The sequence below is a fragment of the Osmerus mordax genome, chromosome 3, assembly GCF_038355195.1.
Source record: "Osmerus mordax isolate fOsmMor3 chromosome 3, fOsmMor3.pri, whole genome shotgun sequence".
Taxonomy (NCBI): domain Eukaryota; kingdom Metazoa; phylum Chordata; class Actinopteri; order Osmeriformes; family Osmeridae; genus Osmerus; species Osmerus mordax.
Window position 1 is genome coordinate 20,892,275 of NC_090052.1, and position 27,407 is coordinate 20,919,681.

Below are 27,407 nucleotides of genomic sequence, written 5' to 3' on the forward strand. Positions count from 1 at the left end.
GTCTGCCGTCTGACTCCCTGCTCCAATAGGTTTGGCCAGCCCACCTGCTGGTTCCACTGGTTTGGTTGGACCGCCTGGAGCTGATTGCTAACCTACATAGGCATCATCATTTTCTACTGTCATACAATAGTAAACAGTACATAAAGCCACATAACACAATGCTGTTCAATCCCAGAATCAAAACCAGAACGAACCGGTCAGGTTAATACAGTCCTCAAAACTGCACCTGCAGGGATCACTAAGAGGATTTATTTCCTGTAAAAGAGAGAGGGTGTCATATACAGTGTGTGTTCGGTGATAGCACATTCCCTATTGGGATTATTACGGCTTCATCTCACTACTCTGTGTAAAAGGCTTTCATACCCTGATATCCACCCCGTGCAACTGTGCCACCAAAAAGGTTTGATTTGGCAGTTTACTATCAAGAATAACCAGATCTCTTTCCACTATAGCAAACACTTGTTCTTATGTTGACACATCATTCCCTTCTCTTTTCTGGTTAGCTTTTAAGAAGCTGTGGTCTTTGGTTTTTCAAACCTTCTACTGTATTTCCAAGTTCTGTGCAGGAAATAAGATTTCCAGTTTTTCTGATAAGTTATCACGTGCTAAGATGTCTTTGATCTCTCTTTCAAATGAGAGATTTTGTCAAGCAGAAACATACTTACTTGTGTCCTTTATAATAATATATAATATGTTTTTCTCTCTCTGCCTACTTGTCTCTCTCTCTTTACTTCTCTCTCTCTCTTTACCTCCCTCTCTCTCTCTCTCTCTCTCTCTCTCTCTCTCTCTTTACCTCTCTCTTTCTCTCTCCCTCTCTCTTCTCTCTCTCTCTCTACTTGTCTCTCTCTCTCTCTCTCTCCACTTGTCTCTGTCATCTCTCTCTCATCTCTCTCATCTCCCTCTACACGCTGCTCCACCTTCCTCCACATCTCTGTCTCTCTTGCTCCGTCCGTCTCTCTCCGTCCGTCTCTCTCCCTGCAGAGTCTGTGAGCAGGCGAGCGAGGGACCCTGTCTGCCCCGCTGTCCAGCGACACCATGAGCTGGAGCTTCCTCACGCGGCTGCTGGAGGAGATCCACAACCACTCCACCTTCGTGGGGAAGCTGTGGCTCACCGTGCTCATCGTCTTCCGCATCGTCCTCACCGCCGTCGGGGGAGAGTCCATCTACTACGACGAGCAGAGCAAGTTTGTCTGCAACTCGGGCCAGCCGGGCTGCGAGAACGTGTGCTACGACGCCTTCGCCCCACTGTCCCACGTCCGCTTCTGGGTGTTCCAGATCATCCTGGTGGCCATGCCCTCCCTCATGTACATGGGCTACGCCGTCAACAAGATCGCTCGCCTGGAGGAGGCCAAGGGAGGCGTCCCCAGCGCCCCCGTGGTCAGAGCGTCCGGAGGTGGCGGGTACACGCACAGGAGGCCCCGGAAGATTTGCTTCGGGGCTCGGCAGCACCGAGGCATCGAGGAGGACCAGGAGGACCAGGAGGACGACCCCATGATCTACGAGGTCCCCGAGATCGAGCCCCCCAAACGCCCCCGCGACCCGCTCGTCCCCACGCCCAAGCCCAAAGTCCGCCACGACGGACGCCAGCGTATCCGCGACGAGGGCCTGATGCGGATCTACGTGCTGCAGCTGGTGACGCGCACGGCCCTGGAGGCGGGCTTCCTGGCCGGGCAGTACCTGCTGTACGGGTTCCGCGTGGCGCCCGTCTACGTGTGCTCGGGGATGCCCTGCCCGCACAGCGTGGACTGCTTCGTGTCGCGGCCCACGGAGAAGACCATCTTCCTGCGCATCATGTACGGCGTCACCGTGCTCTGCCTCGGGCTCAACGTGTGGGAGATGCTCCACCTGGGGATCGGCTCCATCTGCGACATCCTCCGCCGTCGCCGCTGCCCGCCCCCCGAGGACGAGTATCAGCTGGGGCTGCTGGGAGCCAACGGGGGCGTGGAGGGGCCCGGGGGCGTGCCCGGGCCCGAGGTGGGCGCTGGGGAAGGCTTGGTGGGGGACGGGGGTGCCGATTACGTGGGCTACCCGTTCTCGTGGAACACCCCGTCCGCCCCGCCGGGCTATAACATCGTGGTGAAGCCGGAACAGATCCCCTATACGGACCTCAGCAACGCTAAGATGGCCTGCAAGCAGAACCGAGCCAACATCGCCCAGGAGGAGCAGCAGCAGTTTGGAAGCAACGAGGACAATTTCCCCACGGGCGGCGAGGCTCGCGTGGCCCTCAACAAAGACATGATCCAGCAGGCCCACGAGCAGCTGGAGGCTGCCATCCAGGCCTACAGTCAACAGCACCGGGCCGAGGTTCAGCTGGACGACAATCAGGACGACAAGCCCCAGAGCAACATCATCCAGGCCCAGCCCCAGCCCCAGCCTCAGCCTCAACCGCAGCCTCACAAGGAGCGTAAGCACCGCTTCAAGCACGGGAAGGGAGGGGGCAGCGGTGGAGGCAGCAGTAGCAACAGCAGCAGCAGCAAGTCAGGGGAGGGCAAGCCCTCTGTGTGGATATGAACCCTCGTGCTTATTAATACACACACACTCCTGGCCTCGCCTCAAGGCCCCTGTGTCCATGTGGTTAGGATGGGTGTTGGAGAGGGATGTGGTGGGGTGTTGGAGAGGGATGTGGTGGGGTGTTGGAGAAGGATGTGGTGGGGTGTTGGAGAGGGATGTGGTGGGGTGTTGGAGAGGGATGTGGTGGGGTGTTGGAGAGGGATGTGGTGGGGTGTTGGAGAGGGATGTGGTGGGGTGTTGGAGAGGGATGTGGTGGGGTGTTGGAGAGGGATGTGGTGGGGTGTTGAAGTGGTTTTCCCGTGGATATATATTAACACCATGTCAGTGCCTTGAATCTAAGAATCTCACTTGCTGGAAGAAAAAAAAAAAGGTGCGTTTTTATGTCTGCAGCTTTATTTATTTAGCCGTTCACTTGAATCACCACTACTTTGATTGAAGCTAACGTATCGAGTCTGTTCTTGTACCTCCGACCCTGAGCAGACTGTTGTCCCCTGTTGTCTTCCTGTTATTTCAGTCTTCCTAAGGGTGGAGAAATTTGAAACGGAGAAATTTAAATATGCCATCATTTTCTTCAAGGTTTCTGATTGTTTTCAGATTTAAATCTGCAGATATCATGGCTGCCCCCATGCAAAGACGTTGACTTCATATTATTGCATTGGCATCAATATTTATGGACATCATAATGCAAAGAGTCTAAATGGAACTTTAGTATTATGCAATGGCAATATAATGCAAAGATATAATTTGCTGAAAGCTGAAAAGAGTGACTCATCAATGCAACAACTTCCTAGCCGAGTGTCATCCAATTAAAACAGCAAAATAATGCAATGACCGATCATAATGCACTGACAGCTAAAGCAATGACTCTTTAATGCACTCTACGATGCAACGATCTCCTTGTGTCACCTTCCCTAGAGGGTCCTGTTGGCATTGGCAGTAGATTTTCTCTTTGTGTATTTGTCTATAAGTCAATTATGTTTTCTGTGTGACTTTGTGTGTGTTTGTGTGGTGTTAAGGCTTACAAAAAATGGGGCCACACCAACTTCTGCTCTGGAATTGGAGTGGAGGAGCAAAATGTTCACGATGCTAACTCATCTACATCTTGAGATCATTGTCATATTTGAAGAAGAATCCCTAAATCGTAGTTCTTCAAAAGCCTCTGAACCTGCACTCTTCATTTTCTTTACATTTGACTCTTTCAGTCTCTGGGTCCATGACTTTGGTACAGACTTTGCAAACATCAACTGGTGTTCTCTCTGCCTGGTTGTTGAATGCCCCCTAGTGGTATTTTATGTTAACACTTTATTGAATCTATTTTGGAGTAGTTGCTCACAGCTACAGTAGCACCACCAGCTAAGCATGTATCTGTCCTAAGGTGTCACTTCTGCCACTTAGAGTCCTTGTTCTGATGCACGAGGTAGCCTTTGGCCTGAGTATTTTGATCCATAAGGTCTCCGGTCAATTCTGACAACCTGCTTTGGGATTTTTACAGATCAGGCAGAATACAAGTCGAGCGGCTTCGTAGAAATCGGGCAAGGAGCCGATAGCCATAACATTCTGCATCAAGATACGACGTGATTGGCTGCCTTGGGAGCTTCTGCCCAAGAAGTGGAAATCTGCTGTGTGATGAGTAGGGATGAGATCACGGTAAACAGCTCATCTCCAGGTACAATATTACCATAGACAATATCAGTCATTTTCTTTACAAAGATTTCCTTATAAAAAGATCTAGGGAATCTAACAGAATCTCTCAATAAAAATAATCGAATTTGGATCAAGGTAGAGTTGCCTGTCTGTCTCCTCAAATGTCTCGTCAAATGTTGTGATGGGTCTCAGTTCCCATTATGATTTAAAGACCGATCACTGTTTGTGTGATGAAGGCATCACTGCCCAAGTATTGTACTATGCAGCTAAGTTGTCCTCTATCTTTGGAACTCTGTGGCCATACTACTCTGATCCTGAAACAAGTAAACTAGTCGATGTGAGACCGACCCTTTGTATTTGTTTTGTAAAAGTCCCTCGTTTTTGTATCATGTGTACATGTGATTTGAAAGGTTTGATTTATCAGAGGTTGAATTGGATCATTTTTTTATGTTCAAAACAGTGTTTTTCTATAACTTTTTTTATGTAAATTATTTTCAAACAAGGATGGCAAATGTTTTTAATAAGATAATTTGTTACATCATTGATGTTTTTTTCCCCATTGCCTTCAAATTGTTAAAAAAAGTATATTTTTCTAGCAAACTCTACTGTACATCATGTAAAGAAATAGTTAAGAAATAGATATGGTAAAGAAAAGATATTTGCCAAAATTGTTCTTGTATGATGAGTAATGTGTATTGCCCATGTGCCAGTCCCTAGGGCTGTGTCTTATTAAATAGTTGTATCACTACTATTCTCCCCGAGCTTTTGTGAGAAGTGCTGCTGAACAGCTGTGCATAGGAGAACTAGCCAGGTTTGGGAACAAGGGAAATACTGCCAAATCACTCTCAACTCGGCTCAATGGTAGCTTTTTAGATGAAAATTCATTTTGCAATCTAGGCCTCCTTCATTTAGGTCCACAGAGCTCGATGCTTCCCGGTCATGATTTTGTTCAGAGATTATATTTATATCTCTCGCAAAAATGGTGTCATTGTCAAACTGTAGCACAGTACTCCAGTGCAGTTTAGAGCTTGCTCAGAGCCTTTCCTGCTGAGAGCTGGAAGTCCGGCCGATGAGGCAGCTAGCCCCAGACAGACATAAATCAGCAGAAGTACTTCAGTCAGCTTCTCTGGCAGTGATCGGCACTGATGACAGCGATGGTGCTCCATCGCCTGCAAGCCGCAGGTTATTTACTTAAAGTACCCCAATTTCAATTTCCCTTTGTTATATTTCCCCTGGTGATCAAACCTCATTAAATTTAGCCCAAAAGAAAACATGACTTTTCTTGCTTCTATAAAGTATTTTCTGCTACTTTGAGAATACATCTAATAAAGATAAACAAATGACCAGGGTAAGAGGGAATGTTGGACCCTGGGGTCTTTAGGGGCATTTAGGTTCAGTAGGACTTGGTTCACTGGAGGGCAGCTACCCTCAGTGGAACAGTTTCCACTTTAAGGTCAAGTCATGGAGCAGGGATGCTTGTGAGCCTCATCTGCTCCACATGTGGGCCCCCGACTAGGGAACCTCAAATCATACGTTGCGCATTGTATGCATGTGTGAGTGTGGGTGCGTGTGTGTGTAAATCTGGGCATTCTTCCAAATTATAGGTCAACACTGTCCCTTTGGGACCGGCATATCCATATTTCGATCTGCTCCACCCATTTCTATTCATCACTGGCCCTCTTTAAAGTAGAGACAGAATGGCTCTTTGCTGAAGAAACATACCAAATGAGCCCATGATTCAATTAGCATGATTATCCACTCTCTCTCTCTTTATCCCTCCTCCTCCCATGCACTACACACATAGACACACTCTGCAGTTTATTGTAGGTACAAACCTATCAATTTATTTAATTACTTTGTCGGCATCCGGAGGGGGAGGGGTGATGGGGATGATTGGTGAAAGGGGCTGTAAGTGGGAGGAAACGTTATTCAGCAAAGCTTCAGAAGTGACACAACGCCTTTCCAGCACTTCTCATCACAGCAGGAGACGTAATGCTTTGTGATCGACCCTTGTGGTCTTTCACCCGTTGGAAAGCGAGTGAAAGCTTGCGACACTAAATTGGACACATTCTCCTCTAAACTCAGTCTGTGGATGTCAGCCCAGCATTGAAAACGAAAAAATACAAATGTTCTCCAATCAGACTGTATAAAGTACTGTCCTGTCAAGTGGGTTCCATCAGGGATACCACGCCTCCGGCTTTTGTCTGTGGACGTCTGTGTGGATAAATGCTTTTTTAATACACAGGGAATACTCTGTCTATGGATATGCTTATTTATTTTCCATAAATTGTTCTCAGTCACCCTTCTGGGATTTAATCATAAGCCAGCAGCCATTGAGCCACAAGCTCTATTGCTCTTTTTGAAGTATGTATTTGTCCATTTATGTGTTTTTCTATGGCTTTTGTGAAATCCGATGATGTTTCTTAGAGTGCCATTCTGGTATCCCCAGATATGTAAAATTTTTCTTTCCATTTTTGGAAACTTTGTTTCTTGTTTTTTTCTAGGTTTGAGGAATACATCCAAGATGCATGTCGGTAGGGATATTTTGTTAAGAAAATAAATCAGAAATACAAAGTACGTAATAAAATGATTCAGAAACATTTCTGCCTTGTGTTTGTCTGTAGAAGCACAAGAACAAATGAAGGACGACATGGACTGTGGCGATGTCGTACTGTCCAGGCACTGTCAGGATATGACTTCTGTCTGATTTTGATTGGTGGAGAGGACGGGTCTATGCTGTCCTATCAGGAGGATTACAGTGGTACAGGCTGATCTTGTGTCACTAACAGGAGTCACACAGGAGGCCAGGCAGACCTGTCACACCTACTCATGTCAACCTTGTCATGTTTGTTTGGTGGTTTGGCAGTTCATTTGGAGACATTACATTTACATTTAGTCATTTAGCAGACGCTCTTATCCAGAGCCACTTACAGTAAGTACAGGGACATTCCCCCCGAGGCAAGTAGGGTGAAGTGCCTTGCCCAAGGACACAACGTCAGTTGGCATGACCGGGAATCGAACTGGCAACCTTCGGATTACTAGCCCGATTCCCTCACCGCTCAGCCAACAGACTCCCTAGAGACAGTTAAATGTGCAAATGATTTGAAGACGTTCGAATCCAATGGGCCTCAATCGGCATCAACAGAGAGCCCAGTAGCTGTAGCCACAAGAGCAGGAACAATACACACACCCAGGCATAATTTTTCGTTATACATGACAGAATAGAACGCTCATCAAATCAGTTTGCAGACTGTCAATATCATGTCACTAATGTCAGCAGTTAGAAATGCAATTAACTCTAACCCAGCCGCAGTTTCCCTGTTCTGTTTCTCCTCCTCATTAGTGAGAAAACAGACGACGTACCAGAGGAATACTAGGGAGAGAAAAAAAAGGGAACGATTCGCTGTGTTTTTGCAATTCCCTGAAATCCAATAGTACCCTTGAGAGTACGCCCGGTTGGACTGAGCAGAGCGCAGCAGCTGGAGTTACAATCAGGTCACGTCCGACACGACGCGTGAAAACAACATGCCAAGGCAGACTGTGGTGGCCCAACCGACCGGATGCACTGCCTCTCATAACGCCTCCCTGATGTCTGAACATGGAGTGTGTGTCCCTTCTCTCTCCCTCTCCCTCTCCCTCTCTCTATTCGAGATGAAGAAGATAGAGAGGCGCCAGTTCTTTCCTTGGCCCTCCTGGTGGGGCCTCTGCCCTCTGCTCACAGGAACAGGAACCAGATGTTAGCCTGCCTGGCTCGGCCAGTAATTGTGGGAAACCCTGCGGCTGGAGGAGAACAGAAATAGGCTACGTAACTGGACGGTACGGAGACTTTCACATTTAGTCATTTAGCAGACGCTCTTATCCAGAGCGACTTACAGTAAGTACAGGGACATTCCCCACCGAGGCAAGTAGGGTGAAGTGCCTTGCCCAAGGACACAACGTCATTTGACCTTCGGATTACTAGCCCAATTCCCTAACCACTCAGCCACCTGTCTCCCTGAGACTTATTGGTTACTCATTTGACAGCACTTCAGATTGTATGAATGAATATAGCAACGGACGATAGGTTACACAGGGATGTTTTTTGGAATTATAATGATCCAAAGCCTTCATTATTGGAATTGCAAAAATATATTTCACGAGTTTTACATTTGTTGTACATGTTATGTAAGATTGTACATTCTCAGGTTGCATTGTCAGGTACAGTAACATCAATCCCTTCAAAATACAGTCATATTAGGGTGCCTTATGACTAACCTACATTTACTGTAAAGCTGTCACTCATTGTCAAGGAAATAGTGCATTCTAGTGGTAGATGTTGGCCATAGATTTGACACACGACTTCAAGAGCCTAACATGAGAATATGATATCACAATTCTGATCAAATTAGGGTGTTGTGGGCAGTTTCAGAAAGGTTGCTTTCAAGGAGGGACGACAGTCAGGTTAGTTTCTTTAAGTTCAAATGCAACTTCTTTTTTTTCTCTCTCTCATCAAAGATACAGACAGTAGGCTTTCTGCGGTGAAAGCCCTGGCATAGCGTGCATGGTAGAGAGTGCCTGGCACAGCGAGCATTGGCAGAGAGGGCCTGGCAGAGATTGCAAGGCACAGAGGCTGGCATAGAGTACCCAGAGCAATAGACAGGATATCGTTTTATACACTTTAGACAACCTGCCCATACCTAATCTTGAGTAGACAGAAACACCTTGTTATTGCATATTAGTTCATACTTTTAGGGCAGGGGTTGTTCTACAAGTTCGAGAGTCCAACTAAAGCTGTCTATCTATATGGGTTTATGGCCTCCATGTCTTCTGGTTACTTGGGTCTTAACCTTTGGTCAGTGACAGTTCATCTAAGGTAACCATTCAGTCCTTAGTCCGTGAGTTCATCTAAGGATAATCAGTTCAGTGATAGTTCATCTAAGGACAATCAGATAGTTCAGCTTATTAGTTTCATACAGTTTTCGGCCACAACAAGGGTTATATTTCTAACCAGTGATCTCACTGAGGACAGGGAAATCTAGTTAAAGACCATGTTTATTCACTGAATCTGCCTTTGAATCTTTCCTAATTGTTCAGATAATCAGAAATTGACATTCACATCATGATTTCATAGTTGACTGTTGGACAACAAGCACATTTTAAACAGTCCGACAGTCTGTATGTTAAGGCAATTTGTAGTTGCATGAAACTTCACTCAACAACAAGAGAATCCACTTTTACTCTTGTGGCAGGCACATGCTACCACCCGCTTAGAGAAAACTGAATTGGCTTCAGCCAAAGAATGTAAACTGTTCCTGGAGCAAAGGGTTGTTGATGTATCTTTCAACTCTCCCCCAACCCCCCCGTCGTTTCACTTTGTTGTGCTGATGTCACTTTGTCAGAGCAACAACTCCTGCCCCGTTGCCATGGTCACAGCGGGGGGGGGGGGAGGAGCATTTAAGGTCAAAACGTGTCACTCGTAACCTTCACAAGCCGGTTACCGCGGCAACCCCAGGAAAGGGTCTGTCTTCCGCTCTGTCTCCGCTCTGTCTCCGCTCTGTCTCCGCTCTGTCTCTTCCTGTTTCGTATCAGATTGGAACCATGCCCTGAGCCCTGTGTGGAGTCCTCAGAGAGCCCCTGCTCAGAGGGTCCGGAGAGGCAGCAGAGAGATCCAGACCTGAGGCTCAGGCCCAGTTGATCTCTGGGCTACATCCAGTTCTGTCAGATGAATACAGCACGGGCGGCAACAGAAACCATTGGAACTACCGTAAATGTGTGAAATGTTTCGAATCGTCGTGTATTTGTTAAAAAAAGGCCACGGGTGAGACACTATTTCATAGTTAACATAGGTTACATTGAGTCACAACTGGCACTGGAAAACCGGTCTGAACATAACAGTCAGGAGAGAGTATGTCTGTTGCTTGTGCAACTCAACATACATTCAGTTGCATCTTAAAGGCTCAGCATGGTAGAGTATATGGCCATTGTAATTCACATGTGGCACTAAGTTGCCCTCTCTGCAGTATGGACACCATATGAACTAGAATAGCTTTCAAACTGAACACAAAACACAGGCTCCAGATTCCAGCTGGAACAGTCACAATAAATACAACTGCATATTTATACAGTATATGATGTCTATCTATGTATACATCCAGCTATTTCGTTGTACAAGACCTTCATTAAGATGACATTTCTGACTGTTGCTACCATTAAGAATTCAGTGCAAATCATTTGGCTGTCGATGAGCCTGCTCAGCAAAAACACACCAGGAACTAATTCTTTAAGTGCTGAAATTCACAATCCTTCTTCACTACACTTAATCTGCAAGTACAGAGTCTTTGTGACAAACGCTAGACCTGTACCATATCCGTTTGGTTTAACACTGAATGAAGAGCAGAGACATTGCGAATGATTGGGAGGTCTTCCAGGTGAGGCTGGAAGCGGGTGCGGCATGCCTCTGCTGTGTCACCTACGGTGCGCTTGGTTCAGGTGACGGGTGCTGCCTACCTGCCGGGTGGTGCACACTCACCCAGGTGTATCCTCAACACACCCTGACTGTGGAGCTTCAGCAGGTGGTCAAACTCAGCAGGCATGGCGTGGATAGTCTTCTTGGCCTGTCTGTTGTCATAGTAATGATTGGTGAGGGGCTGGTGTCCGTCCAGGTGCTGGCTAAAGGGCCAGAAGCCAAACAGATCCACGTTGGCGCAGAACTCCAGGGCCAGACTGGCCACGATCATCCCCGTGCTGAGACGCACCGACTTCAGGCCCTGGGAGCGCCAGAAGCGGGCCAGGCTCTGGAGGTACTCCGGGTTGAGGAAGACGGGCCGCGAGGGGCTGTCGAAGTCCTGGACGGTGTAGAGGGCCCTCAGGGACACGGGCGTGTTGTGGCCGTAGGAGAACGCCGGCAGGAGGATCAGGGAGTCTCCGTAGCTACGCAAGCTCTCCACAAAGGGTCGACGGCGCTCCAGTAAAGCCCCGTACCTGAGACGCCCCCCCCAGGGTGGGACGAAGGAGGAGAAGGAAACACATCAAGCGTCAGTAGACATGTTTGTGGAGTAGAGGGTATGTTTCTGTAGGCTCCACTGGGCTCGTCCCACTCACTTCTCCAACAGAATGCTGGGATTGGCTGTCACAAGGTCCGTCTTGTTGCCGACATCTCTCTCATAACCGTTCTCCAAAGGAGGCAGGTTACACCTGGGAGAGAAAACCGACAGGTTTACAGTGTCACTTTTTATAATTACCATTGGACATTTTGAAAACAAGTACATGCAGGAAATGATCTTACACCTGATAACAAACTGAGCAGAGTCTATCTTCTCTCCACAGCTGCTATTGGTCAGGATTCCGCCGTTGCCAACAACAGAACAGGTATCCCAAGTTGTATTGGATGCAAATGGATGTTCCTGTATGTAAAACATACACAAATACACATTATGGTACATGTGTTTTCACCCACCCAACCACCTGGTATGTCTAGGGAGTCAGGTGGCTGAGCGGTGAGGGAATCGGGCTAGTAATCCGAAGATTGCCAGTTCGATTCCCGGTCATGCCAACTGACGTTGTGTCCTTGGGCAAGGCACTTCACCCTACTTGCCTCGGGGGGTATGTCCCTGTACTTACTGTAAGTCGCTCTGGATAAGAGCGTCTGCTAAATGACTAAATGTAAATGTCTAGGAAGAAACTGCGAACCTTAACAAACGTGCTGAAGAGTTCAGGGGTAACGTGGAGAGGTTTTCTCTTTTCACCATCATACACCATCTTCGACCCCAGGGGAGTGTTGGCCTGGGTGACCACAGCCTTGGTGACTCCATGACAACGGCTGCTGAGCAGGGATCTGGAAACAACAATCAAGCCTTTCTTGACAACAACACGACCAGCCATACTTCACGCGCATCGTTATGGACACACGAACACTGTATGGTGACAGTGACAAACGTGACCAAAACATTCTCATTTCTACGAATCCAGAGATCGAGTGAGGGAAATTTGTCATAGATGAATTGAGACCCAGCAGAGATTTCTATTTTATTTAACCTTTATTTCACCAATTGTAACCGGGTAGCTCTAGGACCCAGGAGCTTCTAGGTAACTCACAGTAAACAATAGTTAAACAATAGTTTAAGTAGTAGTAGTATTGGAGGCAATTGTTTGCTGTGTGGGTAACCTAGTGCTTTAGGCATTAGCTCCAAGGATTCAGTTACACAGGCAACGATCATTAAGAACAAATTCTTATTTCCAGTGATGGCCTGGGCAAAAGCACAAGCTTTTTGAGGGAGAGGGGAAGGGGGCTAAGGAAAGAAAATCTGTATCAAAAGCAAAACGGCACACAACCACAGCAATACAGACATACAGGAAAAAAGCACAAAAAAAAGCAACTCCAAAAAACAAGCAGGTTAATCAAAGCAGGGCATAGGGTAGTCAGGGGGGATACAAATGTTAAAAGCACAAAGCAAGACGCAGAGATTATTTACAACAACCACAAGCAAGACACAGGCTGACCCTGGCAAGTATGAACAAAGGATACAGGCAGGAGAAAACAAAGCAGGCAACATAAGTACAAGTAGGACAAACTAGGCAGTTGCCAACAGACAAAGGACAAACCATGGGGATGAATAGACAACAAGATACTCAAGGGAGGGGTTAAAAGATGAGAAAGCATTAACAGGGTTCAGTGACGATGCGTGAAATGGTTTCTTTGAAGGCAGGGATGGAAATGAATTTGTCCAGTCAGAGGCGGCAGCGGCAGACTCTATGCGATGTTTGGTTGGCGTACAGAGTTTCATTGTGCGTATTTATGTATCTTATTGGTTCACCTGAACTTTTTAGAATTGTCCTCCTGTTTCCTCCAGGCGTGAGAATAACGTTCCACCACTTTGTCGGTGACGTTGTTCCTGAGGACACACACACCAGTGGCACAGCATTTATTTTGTGTCGATGGTAAGGACAGGTGACAAATATGCTGGACAAACCAAATACTATATGGGCTGTGATTGCCACGGTCGGGGTTCTCACTTGCAGTCCTTGCATGTGTGAGATGGGGCTGCGGCAGGGTTCTTGGGGCGGTGGGGGTTCCGGGGCCCAACAGTACTGAGCGTCACAGAGAGAAGAAACTTCGCAATTCATTTTGCGACACTATGTGGTATCGAACCGACAGTCAGGAAACAACATCACATTGTACAATATCACTTCTGCTTTTGTGTAAAGTTGAGCCACTTCTTGAGATAAAGTGTATAACTTTACACCCCCTCCTTCCTGATACAGCAGAGCGTACTGACGCACACAGCACACAGATAGATGGTTGTCTGACACAAAACATAAACAGAGCATCCGGCAGAGAGGTTTGCTTACAGCAGGAAAGGGCACGCATACAGTCTTGTTCATAGAACTCAGTTTAAGGATTAAAAACACTATCAAACAGTCTTAAAGCATGTGAAAGACAACGTAAAGTTGCACTGAGACTGATTCATGCTTTATAAATGTGTCTGTGGTGAGAACATATAAATACTTTTTCAACGACGTTGGTTTCATTAAGAAGGCCTCTTGGCCTGGTGCTAAAACACAGATTCATTAACACTTTTTTTCTTAACACACGCGACAACAAAAAAATGACACTTTCCCAAAGATTCATAGATGTGTCACTTGTTTCACACGTGCACTCAAGGCAAAAGCACATCATTCAAATGAGGGTGGAAAGGGGGCAGCTGAATTGCCAAAACAGGCAGAATGAATTGGAAAAAACTATTTCATATTCACCCCTCCAGCTGAAGTAGCAAAGCTATTCTCTCTAAATCAAGTGTTCCTGTTTCAGAACTAATATATTTCATCAAATAACATGTTGTCGACGGAGGTACCCGAGCAACGAAAGCACAAGTCAGAAAACCCTTGTCTGTGTGACGTGAGGCCCGTCTGGTCCGAGGTGGGGAGGGGCGGGTTGGTCTCACCTGTCGTTGAAGACGTACCAAACGAGGGCAGTAAAGAAAGTCCCCAAGATAAGGAAGGTGAGCATCAAGGAGAAAAGCATCTTTAACAGCAGTAGCTTCATGCCTCTCCCACAGCTGTTTCCTCTCCTCCTCCTCGGACTCTTCCTCTTCCTCTTTCTCCCCTATTTTCTCCCCCTTAATACTGACACATTAGTTTTGCTCCTGTACCTCTCTCTCCCCCTCTGTACAGCGTGATTTCTTCTTTTAAGTTCCTCTACTTTGGTCCCTCCTTTCCCCCCCCCCCCCTCGTTCTTTCTCCTCGATTGTACCTCACTCTTTCTCTTGCCCTGTCGTTACTCTCCTGCCTTATCCACAGTCTTTATCTATTACTCTCTCTTTTACTTCTCTATATTTCTCTCTCTCTCTGTCTCTGCCTCTCGCTGCGAGCTTCTCTCTGTAAGCCTGCGGCTATCAGGCTATCAGACCTTTCTGTCTGTCTCGTAAACAGCCAGCCTTGCTATTTCCCCCCCACACACACACAACTCTCTAGTTTTCTGCCGTTCCACTCCCGTTGAAAGCTAGCGTTGCCGGGGTGTTCCGTCCGGTGTCCTTCTGCCCGCCTCGACTCGGATCGCTACGTCTCGTTCCTTCTCATCTGGCCCGCTCTGCCTAGTCTCCTCAGTCAGCCTGCACCATGCTCCGACTTTCTTTCCAGCTTAGTCCCAGAGCACAAGCTGTTGCTCCTTCTGCATTCTCCACCCCCCACCCCGGAGCCCCTGCCTTCTTTACGCTCTCCCTCCCTCCCCTGGACTTCCCACCGCCCTCCCTCCAGCCCCCTCCCCTACCCCCCTCTACCCTGCTGCATAAAGACCAGGCAGTAACATGAGTGCCTGGTACTGAATTAGCCCATGGTCTTGACCAATGTATGTGTGTGTGTGTGTGTGTGTGTGGTGGGGGGAGGGTTAGAAGGGACTGTTTTTCTCCAATGAATGTGATAGTATGAGTACTAGGGACTGGGGCTTTCAACCAATCCAGTCGAATCCTTCCTTGCTTTTTATATATAGCTTCTCGTTCCACTTCCCTCCTCCCCCTCTGGCTCTACAAGGGGGGTTTTCAACTCAACTTAGTTTACATCATCAACTCACGACAGCTATTAATATGAAGTGATCTTTTGTCACCTGACAGACAAGAGGAGCCAAGGGATGACAGCAGGGCCCAGGAGAACCTCTGAGAGAGAGAGAGAGAGAGAGAGAGAGAGAGAGAGAGAGAGAGAGAGAGAGAGAGAGAGAGAGAGAGAGAGAGAGAGAGAGAGAGAGAGAGAGAGAGAGAGAGAGAGAGAGAGAGAGAGAGAGAGAGAGAGAGAGAGAGAGAAAAAAAAAAGGTGCCTAGGGATCTTATACCACAAGTGTCTACTTTTCTATGAAACCTGTTTTTGTTGCTCAGGTCCGGAAAGGGGGGAGGAAAGTTCATGTTCAGTGAGAAAGCTCCGCACCCACATCCAACATTCTGTTTTTGTATCTATGGGAGGTAAAGAGGGAATTGAGAATCAGGGTGTATTCTGCTTTCTGGTGAGCTGGACCGACCGTTCTAAGCAACCTAAAACAAAACAGCCCTTAGAGAGGTTTCCTTGGCACAGGTCACAGTATGCCACAGCCTTTGTTAAGATCTTGATGGCTTACATAAGGATGCTTAACTGCTACCCTCAGTAAGGGTAATGAATGATAATTTGGGGGATACGACTTAGTATTTAGGATACGGAATAGTAATTTAAATGTTAAATTGAATGAGGGAAATGAGGAAGGCCACTGTTTTGTTGTTTTTCCATCTGTGTACAGCCAGTTAGGGTTGGAGTAGACTAATGGTTTTCTGACTGATGACTCGTACCTTTGTGCTGTTCTCATGGATACAGTAGCTTGTGTGAGCAGCTAGGATTCTCATGAGGAATGTATGCTCTGCATGTGCTATGTGGTCTCCTGTCTCTGTCGTCTAAGCCTGACATACCTCCACTAATGACACCTACTGTAGGGGTCACTGATGTGATGCACCTGTACAACAACTGTCATTTAACAATTCGCTCAACTCTTCCTCGTTCTCTTCAATTCTCGCAAGCTATTTCTCGCTTATAAGATAAGATAATCCTTTATTTGTCCCGCAGTGGGAACAAGATAAGCACACACACATACACACAAGAATATCCGTCTTAAAGATGTGAGTGCTGGAATAGCATTCCCATCACCAGACTCATCCTGTGTAAACTTGACAAGGCAGAACCCTCCCTTCCCCTTCCCCTTCCCCTACGCCTGTGGAGGACACACACCAGCATGCGTGACCTGCACACATCATGAGATGCCAGCAGGAATGTAAGGGAGTGGGAAAACGTCAGCACAGACAAGGAAATTTAGTCACCATTGAATCATAAACCTGTGTTCTGAAACAATATATCAACATCAGGGAACACTAGACAATGAAGCAGTCTATTTTATGGCAATGCTGTTGAGCCAAGTAACCCACGCAAATGTCCCTCCGGTTACATCCTCTTGTTAGTATCCCCTCACAACCACAGCCACAACTCATTACAGCCAAATAAATATTTCAAAGAGCACATGTCTAACCTTATTAAGTCCAACAAAGTCATTTTTCAAGACCACATTCATAAACGTATTACCACCAGGGAGTTTGTTCAATACTGCCTAGCTCCATGCCTGCCCCCTCTGCCGAGCTTGAATGAATCATGCACGGCACTATCAATCTAATTAGATTAAGTTTTCTTTAATGCGATTAATCATATTCAGCTCAGGATGAAACAGAGCCCTTTTGATACAACCCAGGTACAGATTTCTCTCTGGCTGAAGTCTCCTGGTCAATCCACAGAGGTCCCAATGAAGGTGTGTGTACGTAAGTGTTGCTGAGTGTGTTTGTCTAGGTGTTTCATCCAGTGTTTCTGTTTCCAGCCGAACTCAGGCCAGCTGCTCCTGATGGGGAGTTTGAAAGCAGCATGAGACACAGCTTAGCCTGGGGAGGGAGGGTTGGAGGAGGGTTGGAGGAGGGTTGGAGGGGGGGGGCTCTTCCTTTCCTGGCCCTTGTGACACCACACGACAGGGCTGACCTGCCTCTGGACACAGTGCAGACAGACGGCAACAAAAGAAGGCATTGTCCTCCAGCAACGCTTGCCCAAACGCCCCCTGCCCCCCTCCTCCCCCTCCCTTTGACCCAAACTCCGTGCTGAGTAGGCCATTGTTTGACCTCTCCCTGAACTTGGTGTCTGGCCCATAACCTTCTTTGTCTGACCTGAAGGATTACACTGTTTGGTTTTACTCTAACAATGCTCGTCATCCTGCATATACCGGCTGTATAACACCTGACAGCTTTTTAAAGAAACTTGGCTGCTGTGAGACCTAACAGAGACACAGAACACTTGTCTGGAACTGAACCGAGCTGAACTTGGGCAGGCAGTGCAGACTGGCTGGAGTACTGATCCTGTGTGTTGTTAGGGAAACACACCAGCTCTACCTTGATCGTATCTACTAACCTTTAGCTGAACTTGAGATGAACTTCTGTTTGGATATCAGACACTGTGTGTTTGTGTATGGCTGAGTACCTTATGTTCGTAAAAAAAAGAAAATGTAACAGTGTCCTCCTAACAGCACAGGCTGTGAATATATATAGAAAATAAACAGAGAGATTACATGGAGCAATTCAATTGGTCGAAGACGCGTTGTGGACATCTGGTGGTCATCTCCAGGTGCTTCTCCTGTGTCTTGGCTACCATTTCATTGCATGGGAGTCAGGTGGCTGAGCGGTTAGGGAATCGGGCTAGTAATCTGAAGGTTGCCAGTTCGATTCCCGGCCGTGCCAAATGACGTTGTGTCCTTGGGTCCAAGGCACTGGATTACATAATGTAAATATAATGTAAATCCCGCCACAGCGAGGTGCAGTTTGAAACATCACATATGGGGGCAGCACTGAGGCTTAACTAGTCCAGCAGACCAGGGCGCATTCCACAGGTGTTTACATTTAGTCATTTAGCTGACGCTCTTATCCAGAGCGACTTACAGTAAGTACATTTCCCCCGAGGCAAGTAGGGTGAAGTGCCTTGCCCAAGGACACAACGTCATTTTTGCATGGCGGGGAATCAAACTGACAACCTTCAGATTACTAGCCCGATTCCCTAACTGCTCAGCCACCTGACTCCTTTAGCCTGGAGTCATATTGCTTGTCTGGACTAAAACCGCCCTCTCTGACAAACTGTATAGCACCTCACTGGATCATATAAACACAGTGTGTACATCAACACTTAACAGAAACTCAAACAGGCATGGTATCCCTATGAGCCCATCTAACATTGGCACATGGTTGCCCTCAGCATGCCTTCTCATACTTGAAACACGAACACACAGCACAGCTCCCTGTCAGGTCACACCGCACTCTGCCATCTCAAAACCCCTCCAGGGTCCCTCGATTGCGCTTTTGCCAAGTCGTTTCCAGTTGTAGTAAAGTCGATTTTCTTCGATGAATTTTGTGCAGCTCAAAATGTATTCATAGAAGTTGACATCCTGTGTAGACCGAGACTGACGTGCTGAAGCAGGACTCCGAAACATGCCACCTTCATTAGGAGCACAGAGGTCAGACAGCGCTGAGAACAGACTGATTAACTTCAGACGTTTGAGTTAAGCTTCGCATTTCAGTCTCTGTGTGGTGCTCAGTGTAGCAGCACACCATGACAATACAATTTCACAAGTGCTGTGAGCTTTATTTGTTGTTATTAGAAGGCTGATTACCATGCTGTGATTTGAACTGTTATTTTAATAGTTCATTGTATTAAGAGGGTTTGGCTCAGATGGATACTGTTGTGGCCGGAAACTTTATGAGACTACCTTCACTGAACTAGTTGACTGTCCTGACGTGAACTTGCACTGAACTGTATGAATGATCCTAAGATGACCTCACTGACTAAGAACTGAAGGGTTACCTCAGGTGACCTAAAGAACAAAACGCAGCACATTACAAGATCTTACCTAAGACAAACTGCCACTGACCAAATGTTAATCCAAGACAGGCCCTAACTGACGATAGGAAGAACATACACACAGAAATAAAGATAGGAAAGAACATTATAAAGCACCTGTAGACAAAAGGTCTGTGAATTATATTATATTATTGTTGCTTGCTTTTTCTACAGGTACACTCTTGCACTTTTGAGGTTCATGTTGTTTAATTTGTAACTTGTTTAACTACATGCTCTTATGGTTCTTCCCATTGGCACTTATTTGCTTTTCACAACGTATGCTTCATGTTTGGCTACTCTCCAAACATGAAGCATACATTGGAAGTCGCTTTGAATAAAAGTGTCTGCTAAATGAATACATGTAAAAGGATGGACATTTGTCCCTTTTACAACTGATCAAGAGGACTGATAGAAACACTGACACAGGGAGAGGCAGAATAGACCAAGGTCCTTTAAGGGAATGTCTGGTGTAGAGTATAAGAATAACTGATGTGTATGCTTAATGCTCGGCCTTCAACCTTAGAAGGCCCACTGTGTGTACCTATGATAAGATAAGAATAAAGAACGTCCTCATTGAACCAGAAATCGAATCAGACTCCCATCTCCTCTTTAACCAGCAGCCAGGCTGAGAAAAGCCACAATACAAAAATGAATCAACGACCAACACTATGACTAAGTCCAAGTGCCTTTAGGACGGCAGTGCCTTAAAGGCATCCAGTCTGGACCCTATTGTCCTGAATCTATACCATGGGTGCTAAAACATGCTTTAAAAAGACACTTTACAGACACCATTGGGATGCACACGGACATGTTCAGCACAGCCCATGGATTTGGGCTAACATTGTAGATTCCATTTGGAAATATTTAGCATTTCCTTCTGGGGATCAATAAAATACTACTCTACAATACCACTAGATGGCAGCAGATTTTGTAATCACCTGCAAAGACATGAACCTATGAAATCCATGCCATATAGCCATGGTGAAATCATTAACTGCAATTGCTGCCAATGTTGCACTAAATAGTAGTAATCAAGGTGTTATTGTAGCCTCCTTTTAAGTTTTTCGTGCCTGCGAGCCGAGATGTGCCTATTTTGCGATACGGCTAGTAAATACTAAACAACACTTTCAGCTCAAGATCCTTATGCACCATTTGTATATCATTTGGGATGAGAGCACCTGCTAAATGAAGGAAGTGTACCTAACAAAACATTAGCAGGACACAGGGCTGTGTTTTCTGTACAACTTTATTGTAAGCACTTGACCGAGGGGCTGGGAGGTGAGGCTGTTCACTTCTTGGTGGACTCCTCCTCTGCGAGGGTCTTGATGAACTCCTCCTTCTTGGCCAGGAGACGCTCCTCTCTGCGCTTGCGGGCCTCCTTCGTCTTGGAGCGGCGGGCCTCGGCCTGGTCGCTGTGGAGAGAGACCAGCGAGTCAGACGCAACAGAGACCAGCGAGTCAGACGCAACAGAGACCAGCGAGTCAGACGCAACAGAGACCAGCGAGTCAGACGTAAAACAAGAGACCAGCGAGTCAGACGCAACACAAGAGAGACCAGCGAACCAAACTTAACACAGTTGGAACTAGGCACTTCCGATGCTGGGTTTTCTCCTGAGCTTTCTACAAGCACCGTTTTCCATGTCACTTTGGATAAGAAATGCTAAACATAACCACGCTAATGTCCGTGTGGTGCATCAGGCGGCTGATCCAAAAATCTCAATTGAAAGGTTTGTTCGTTTTGGTAAACCCCCAGTACCATGTGGTACATTATAAAGCGTAGTCTTGGTACATTTGTTACACACCCCCATCCTTAATGCACGCCCTCTATCCCGCTTGATAATGCAGTTCCTTTCTATTCAAGCATCGTAGCTGCCACACCACAGATATTCCACGTCTCCCGGGGAGTTACGGGGTTGTTGAGAACAAAGACTTACGACAGGAGCTTCTTGCGGGCCTTGTCGGCCTTCAGCTTGTGGATGTGCTCCATGAGGATGCGCTTGTTCTTGAACACGTTACCCTTGGCTCTCAGGTAGAGGCTGTGGTACCTGAGGGAGGTCAAACACCACAACAACACGGTTGAATCGTGTGAGAAAAAAAACATTCACTCGTCACTTTCAAGAAACTGTCAATTCTTCTTGCAAGTTCGTTTTAAATAGGTTTGGCAACAAAGCTGACTTTTGAACATTCAACATGTGAAATTACTTAATTGACCTATTAAGTTGTAGATTCTAAATGCAAAGGGACTTTTACTTAAACAATAACTAAACTACAGCTGTTTGGCATCAACACTTGTCTGATGTAATTCCGATTGCAACAGACCACCAACTTCAGAAATCACTTGGTTTACCGTAAAACATTACAAATGGTGCATGACTTTACAGGACGCACTTCAAGACTTACATGTGCCTGTCGATCTTCTTGGACTCCCTGTAACGCCGCAGCAGACGCCGCAGGATTCTCATGCGACGCATCCAGGACAACTTCTCCGGCATACGCGCGTTGGCTGTACCCTTCCTCTTACCTGGGGACACAAGCTGGTGTTAGCTCAGGAGTGACATACTACAGCAGGGGTGGCCAACCCTGGTCCTAGAGAGCCACTGTCCTGCATGTTTTAGATGTTTCCCTGCTCCAGCACACCTGTTTCAAATGAATGGGTCGTTATCAAGCTCTGTGGAAGCCGGGTAATGACCATTCATTTGAATCAGGTGTGCTGGAGCAGGGAAACGTCTAAAACATGCAGGACAGCTTCCCTCGAGGACCAGGATTGGAGAACCCTGGACTACAGTAACTGGGCATGAAACCGTTGATTGGTATATTTCACTTGTCATTAACAATTGGATCTTGATTAATAGGAGGGTGAAATTAAGTTGTTCATTAAGTTAGACTTGAGTATCTTGGTCTGGATCGCTTACCAACACCCATGTGCCTTCCTTTGCGACGTGCCAGCGTGTTCTTGCGGCAGCGTGCACGGGAATGCACCGTGACGGGCTTACGGATGATGAGACCATCCTTCACCAGTTTACGGATCTGCTGGCCTGCAGTCAGGAACAGGAAGAGCGATCTGAGTCAGTTTAAGCTTACCATGTTACCAGACTATCACATTGAGAACATGTTATGATATACACTTTATAACTACATCAGTTGGTATTGGTTTAAGGAGATGGGCTTTAGTGTCAATCTGACACATGACACGTGCCTTTCATCATGCAAGTACTTACGGGAGTTGGCATTGGCAATCTCATTGGTCTCGTTTGGGTCAAGCCAAACCTTCTTTTTGCCACAGCGTAAAACGCTGGAGGCTAGCCTCTTTTGGAGCCTGAGCATGCTGATGGGGGTGAAAAATAACACATTTGACAGTGCATTACATTCCTAGTTTAACCGACGAGTAACATGAACTTTTGACATGAAGGTACTCACGCCATCCACTTTACCCATTAAAAAAGGCGACCCTTACAAACTACAGTAGTTACGAAAAACCATTGCTAAATGTCAATGGTAAACGCATAGTGCAATTTATGAACGGGAAAAGAGGCCAAGCCGTGCTAGATCATTTAGCCGTTTTGGGCCCGGCTCGCCTGTCTCTCCATGTTGTATTCAGACAACATGGCCTCTGAGCTATGCCACATCGTGTCGCACACATTGACTAGTGAAATACACATTTTTCATCATTAATGTGTTTATAAGTGGACATAAAAGTTCCACATAGACAGGCGCAATATAATTTGTATTCTTATATGAGTAAAAATGTGTGTTTCTGACATTTTTTTAAGAATTACATCGCCACGAAATCGCTGATCTTACCTCATGGCTGCTATTTCAATAGGAAAAGGAAAGAGAGAGGGACTACTAGGGTGCTACCATTATACAGGAGAGTCCATACTGAATAATTCACTGATCTCAATCAAAACCTTTTAGAAGCACGATACAATATCTGTATTGTGGATTTTTTAATAGAGGTTATTGTTGTGTATTTGAATTTGAGAATCAGTTAGAATCATTTTGTAATTGTACAATAATACAACATTAAATGTCGACTCTTCACCCCTCTTTGGGAATAATAGTATGCACCACAGACCTCGCACTGCATTCTGGGAGTCAACGGATTAAATGCAACCCGCTGTGGCTACCGCAAGAGCGCAGTGTTGAGGTCAAAAGTGATCAGGTGTTCCATGTACACGTAAATAATGTTGGGTCACAGACAATGGAGCAAAATAGTTATTTATTATTTTCTCGGTTACATGTTCGATCCCAATGTCAATATGGATCATTCATGAATGACCATGAATTCAGGCGACAAGAATTTGTAACCTAGCCTACTATACTTTCCCCCCCCCCTGCGAAATTGCTTTAAAAAAAAAGAAAATCACAGTAGGCTATATCTTCAAGTTTTAAAATTAAATTAAGACTACTCACTTTAACGCTGTATTTCGAGCAATACCATCGATAAGTGAGACACTCAGAAATGTATACCACTCTCTTGAAAATGTAAAACGCTGTTATACTTTCAGATCAACAGGTAAGATCTAAACTTTTGACTTCATTGTAGGAGCCGGAGCTGGATGACACAAAACGTTTATGCTTATAAAGACAGTCCAGTGCAAAACTGCTGTTGGATGTCCATCACATTAGAACAATTCTGAACATCCCTTGGATGTCAATTTATTAGGGTGGGGCCTGGCCAGTTAATGGGGCGTGTACTACGTCGACGGCTTGAATCTTGAGCGCACAGTGGAAGAAGCGAAGCGAGTGGAGCTCTACGATAGGCTGTGGAGAGAAGCAGCTGTTGCGGCTATTGTAGTAGAGAGCCACAGTCTGTATTGAAGAAAACGGCAGTCTATTTTTCCTTTTTGACAATGACTGTATTGAATCATTTCAAATAAATGAAAGTAAAAATAGAATTCTAAAAAAATAATCAATGGTACAGAAAGGTAGTATGTCCAGGACGCCTTCGACCTCTACCCAGGAGATCCAAATGGACATGTTTGATCATCATCCACAGGCACAGGTAAGATAAGCCTACATCTCACACCGAGAAAACCGGCTAAGAGAAAAGGAATGAGCTTTAATGTTCACCGTCCTTCTGTCACATGATGTACCATAGCCTACATTATGCAGTTATTGCCGATCACGAGTAGGCTAATTGAACAATTTACAATTTTTATTTTATTTCTAGTTGATCATTAAAGAGAACCACATGTCAGTTAGGAGTACAAATGTCACATAGCCAATTATCCGGAGCCCAAGTAGCCGTCTGTTCCTGCACGGATTTGTGACTTTGTATTGAGGAAGCTTTTTCCAATTTTTAAAAGATGTTTAAATGTTTACATTCAGTCGGTTAATTCGAATAGATTCAAATGAAACCCGAAGTGTTATTAAGTGCAGTAAATTGACAATTTTCTGGTGTTAATTTGGCTAATCAAATTGGAAATGAAATCCGGGATTTCTTTGCTGTTTTGCTGTCAAACATTTAGGTAATATTAAAATAAATTATTATTTTCACACTGAAATACTGTAAATGTATATACTTAATGTAATCACAAAGAAGCAGACATGTTTAGATGTTGTTTCATCTTATCTATGAGCGATGTTTCCTAAACCCCGCCCACATAAACGTGTAATTATGGACACATTTCTTATTGCAAAATAGATTTTCCCTGCTTTTCTGCATCCAAATGTCCCCCTTTATAAATGAAGCAAAGTTTGACTGGTTAATAGTATTGTTTTGTTAGATAAAGTTATTATGTATCATGTTATCTCCTCAACACTTACAGATGCAGAAGATACAAATATTCTGTTTTGAGCTTTCTTGTAATGTTAGACGTCTGACCCAAGTTATGCAATCTTTTGTAGCAAAATATTTGTCCAAATAAAATGTTTCATACCTATTAATAGCCTTTAGGAGGTTATAAGATATCAATCAATGTGTGGGCATGATTGGTCATAAAACAAACGTGAAAAAGGATGAGAGTCTAGAACAAACCCTCCCACGCTCAGCTCTATCATTGTCTCTCCACGGAAACCACAACATCACAGCAACCAACACCGAAAAATAAGCACCTAAAGCAATGCCAAGTATTTGTTTTTGCTCTCTGTTTCTTTCCTTACACCCACTCTCTCTCTTTCTCTCTCTCTCTCTCTCTCTCTCTCTCTCTCTCTCTCTCTCTCTCTCTCTCTCTCTCTCTCTCTCTCTCTCTCTGTCTCTGTCTCTGTCTCTGTCTCTGTCTCTGTCTGTCTCTCTCTCTCTGTCTGTCTCAGAGTGTCTTTACATTTTATCTTTCAGTTCATGATATTTCTTATCAAACTTTTCCTTTATCCTCTCGCCATTAATAATACCATCCCCCTTTCTCTCTGTCCCTCTGGTTCTCCATCCAACCTTTCTCCCTCTGTTAGTAGCACGCTCCTCCATGTCTCTTGTGTGATGCTGCTGAGAGACAGATGGACTCCCTGCTGGTGTCAGGCAGCAGGGAAGGGTTCTGTGTGGCTCTCTGATCAATTAGATATAAAGTTCATGCAAACCTGCAGCGGGTCATGCTGGCATATTTATAACTCAGCTGTCGTGGGACAGCCGTGAGGCTACACGTCTTGCGTCCTGGAGAGAGGAGCACACGTCCTCGGGGCTCACGGCGAGCCGAGCCCAGCAGAGCTCCGAACAGATGAGAGGCGGCCTGAGAATGCAGCTCTGATCAGAATCAGGGTCCAGGGACGATAACTCAGCCGATGTTGTGTTTGTGTTTCCACCGAGGATGGGGGCGTGCTGAGTGATGAGTACAGTTTTACGTGCCTGTCTTTGACAGAGAGTGTTTGGCTTTTCAACGCTTTCAAAGCTCTCTCTCTCCAGTTAGTCGCTTGGCCTCCTCTTGGTTGTTTACCAACAACAGGAAGCCTTCCCTCCCTAGGCATTTCATTTTACATTTACATTTAGTCATTTAGCAGACGCTCTTATCCAGAGCGACTTACAGTAAATACAGGGACATTCCTCCCAAAGCAAGTAGGGTGAAGTGCCTTGCCCAAGGACACAACGTCAATTGACATGGCCGGGAATCGAACTGGCAACCTTCAGATTACTAGCCCGACTCCCTCACCACTCAGCCATCTGACTCCCCCATTTCCCAGCCCTTTGTCATGGATACCACTCCTCATACAGTCCTCAGCAGGTCTGCCCTCATCCCTCATCCTCCTCCACTGTGCCTCACCTCCCCGCCCCAACCAGAACACACCTGTCCAGACTACAGCTTGAGTTTCCCCGTCACCATCAGGTCCTGCTGTCAGACTCCACTGCCGGTCACACTAAGACTGTGCCATTGTTGCTACTGATGCCCAGGTCACATTCGTTTGAGATCTGGCAGCGTTGAGGCTTTCCCCTGCGGCTGGGCCCTCCCTGTCTCAGACATGGTGTTGATGATGATGATGATGAGGTACATAGCAGGGAACCAGGGAGAGGAGCTGGGACTGGAACCAGGACCCTTGCTGCACCATACCTGCAGGCTGCGGCTGTACTGCCCAGCCTCCTCTCTCAGAGGACCCTCAGTCATCAGACAAGACAGAAAGGGGGTCACACTGCGCTGGCTTCACTCTGTTATCTGACCCAGGCGTGTGTGTATGTGTGGTGGATGCTCCCCCTGCGGTGGTTGTGTGTGCACGGTGTTTGTGTGTATGTGTGCGTGTGTGTATATGTGTGTGTGTGAATGTCTTTGTTGTTATGCACTGGAACTGTGTGTTCCTCTGTCTGTACACACAGGAGGGCCACAGCCAGTTGAATCCATCAGGCATCCGTCCTGATTGCTACCAAATGCAATTAGCCAGCACTGTGTCGCCATGGTGATAATGCCAGTGTGGGCCCTAATGCAATGGAGGCTCTGCCCAGGCCGGATAGGCCGTTTACCAGGGATCAGATTACTGGGTCCCAACGTACACCAGGACATGAATAATGACCAGTTATAGACCCAGAACCCACTTTTGGTTACACCAGGTCGTAGCGTTCCACAGTACTGTTACAAAATGTCTCAAAACATTGTCTCTTCAAAAAAAAACCCTTGTCTCTTCTTTCCAGGGAAAGTGTGCCAAGCGAAAGGGTCGATTCAAACGCTCCGACGGAAGCACCTCCTCTGACACCACCTCTAACAGCTTCGTCCGCCAGGTAAGCCCCCCCTCCCCTCCCCCCCCCCCCCCTGAACCCCTTGGTGGGTAGACGTGGAGCCTGACAGTGGGGGTGTGGAGGTGCAGGTTGACAGGCAGTGTTGGAGCATGGTCTCTGAGGACTCTAATGATCCTGCCCTCGCCCTGCTTCCAGCCCCCTCAGTGTCCTCCCGGTTCTCCAGTGGAGTATTGATCAGCACTGTGAGCCCCATG

At 46.3% G+C, this 27,407-nt stretch overlaps 3 protein-coding genes across 4 annotated transcripts; 1 reads left to right on the plus strand and 2 right to left on the minus strand.

The window, feature by feature from the left end:
- Positions 1-1,035: 1,035 nt before the first annotated feature.
- gjc1 (gap junction protein gamma 1) lies at positions 1,036-2,511 on the plus strand. Of its 2 annotated transcripts, XM_067232819.1 has the most exons (3): positions 1,036-1,888; positions 1,991-2,298; positions 2,392-2,511. In XM_067232819.1, the coding sequence occupies exons 1-3, from the start codon at positions 1,036-1,038 to the stop codon at positions 2,509-2,511; spliced, it is 1,281 nt and encodes a 426-aa protein (XP_067088920.1). The 2 variants fall into 2 exon arrangements, with proteins under 2 accessions (XP_067088920.1, XP_067088919.1); XM_067232818.1 differs by having other exon boundaries at positions 1,036-2,511.
- A 5,360-nt stretch (positions 2,512-7,871) lies between these two features.
- Positions 7,872-14,313, minus strand: st8sia6 (ST8 alpha-N-acetyl-neuraminide alpha-2,8-sialyltransferase 6). Its single transcript, XM_067233193.1, has 8 exons — positions 14,076-14,313; positions 13,147-13,221; positions 12,948-13,025; positions 11,824-11,968; positions 11,422-11,537; positions 11,236-11,328; positions 10,642-11,115; positions 7,872-7,935 (listed from the first exon to the last, which is right to left on the minus strand). The coding sequence occupies exons 1-8, from the start codon at positions 14,174-14,176 to the stop codon at positions 7,893-7,895; spliced, it is 1,125 nt and encodes a 374-aa protein (XP_067089294.1). The 5' UTR covers positions 14,177-14,313; the 3' UTR covers positions 7,872-7,892.
- A 5,974-nt stretch (positions 14,314-20,287) lies between these two features.
- rpl19 (ribosomal protein L19) lies at positions 20,288-22,891 on the minus strand. The gene is made up of 6 exons (XM_067233461.1): positions 22,860-22,891; positions 22,277-22,383; positions 21,971-22,093; positions 21,459-21,579; positions 20,993-21,103; positions 20,288-20,471 (listed from the first exon to the last, which is right to left on the minus strand). Exons 1-6 carry the CDS (start codon positions 22,862-22,864, stop codon positions 20,348-20,350), a joined length of 591 nt encoding a protein of 196 aa, XP_067089562.1. The 5' UTR covers positions 22,865-22,891; the 3' UTR covers positions 20,288-20,347.
- Between the last annotated feature and the right edge of the window lie 4,516 nt (positions 22,892-27,407).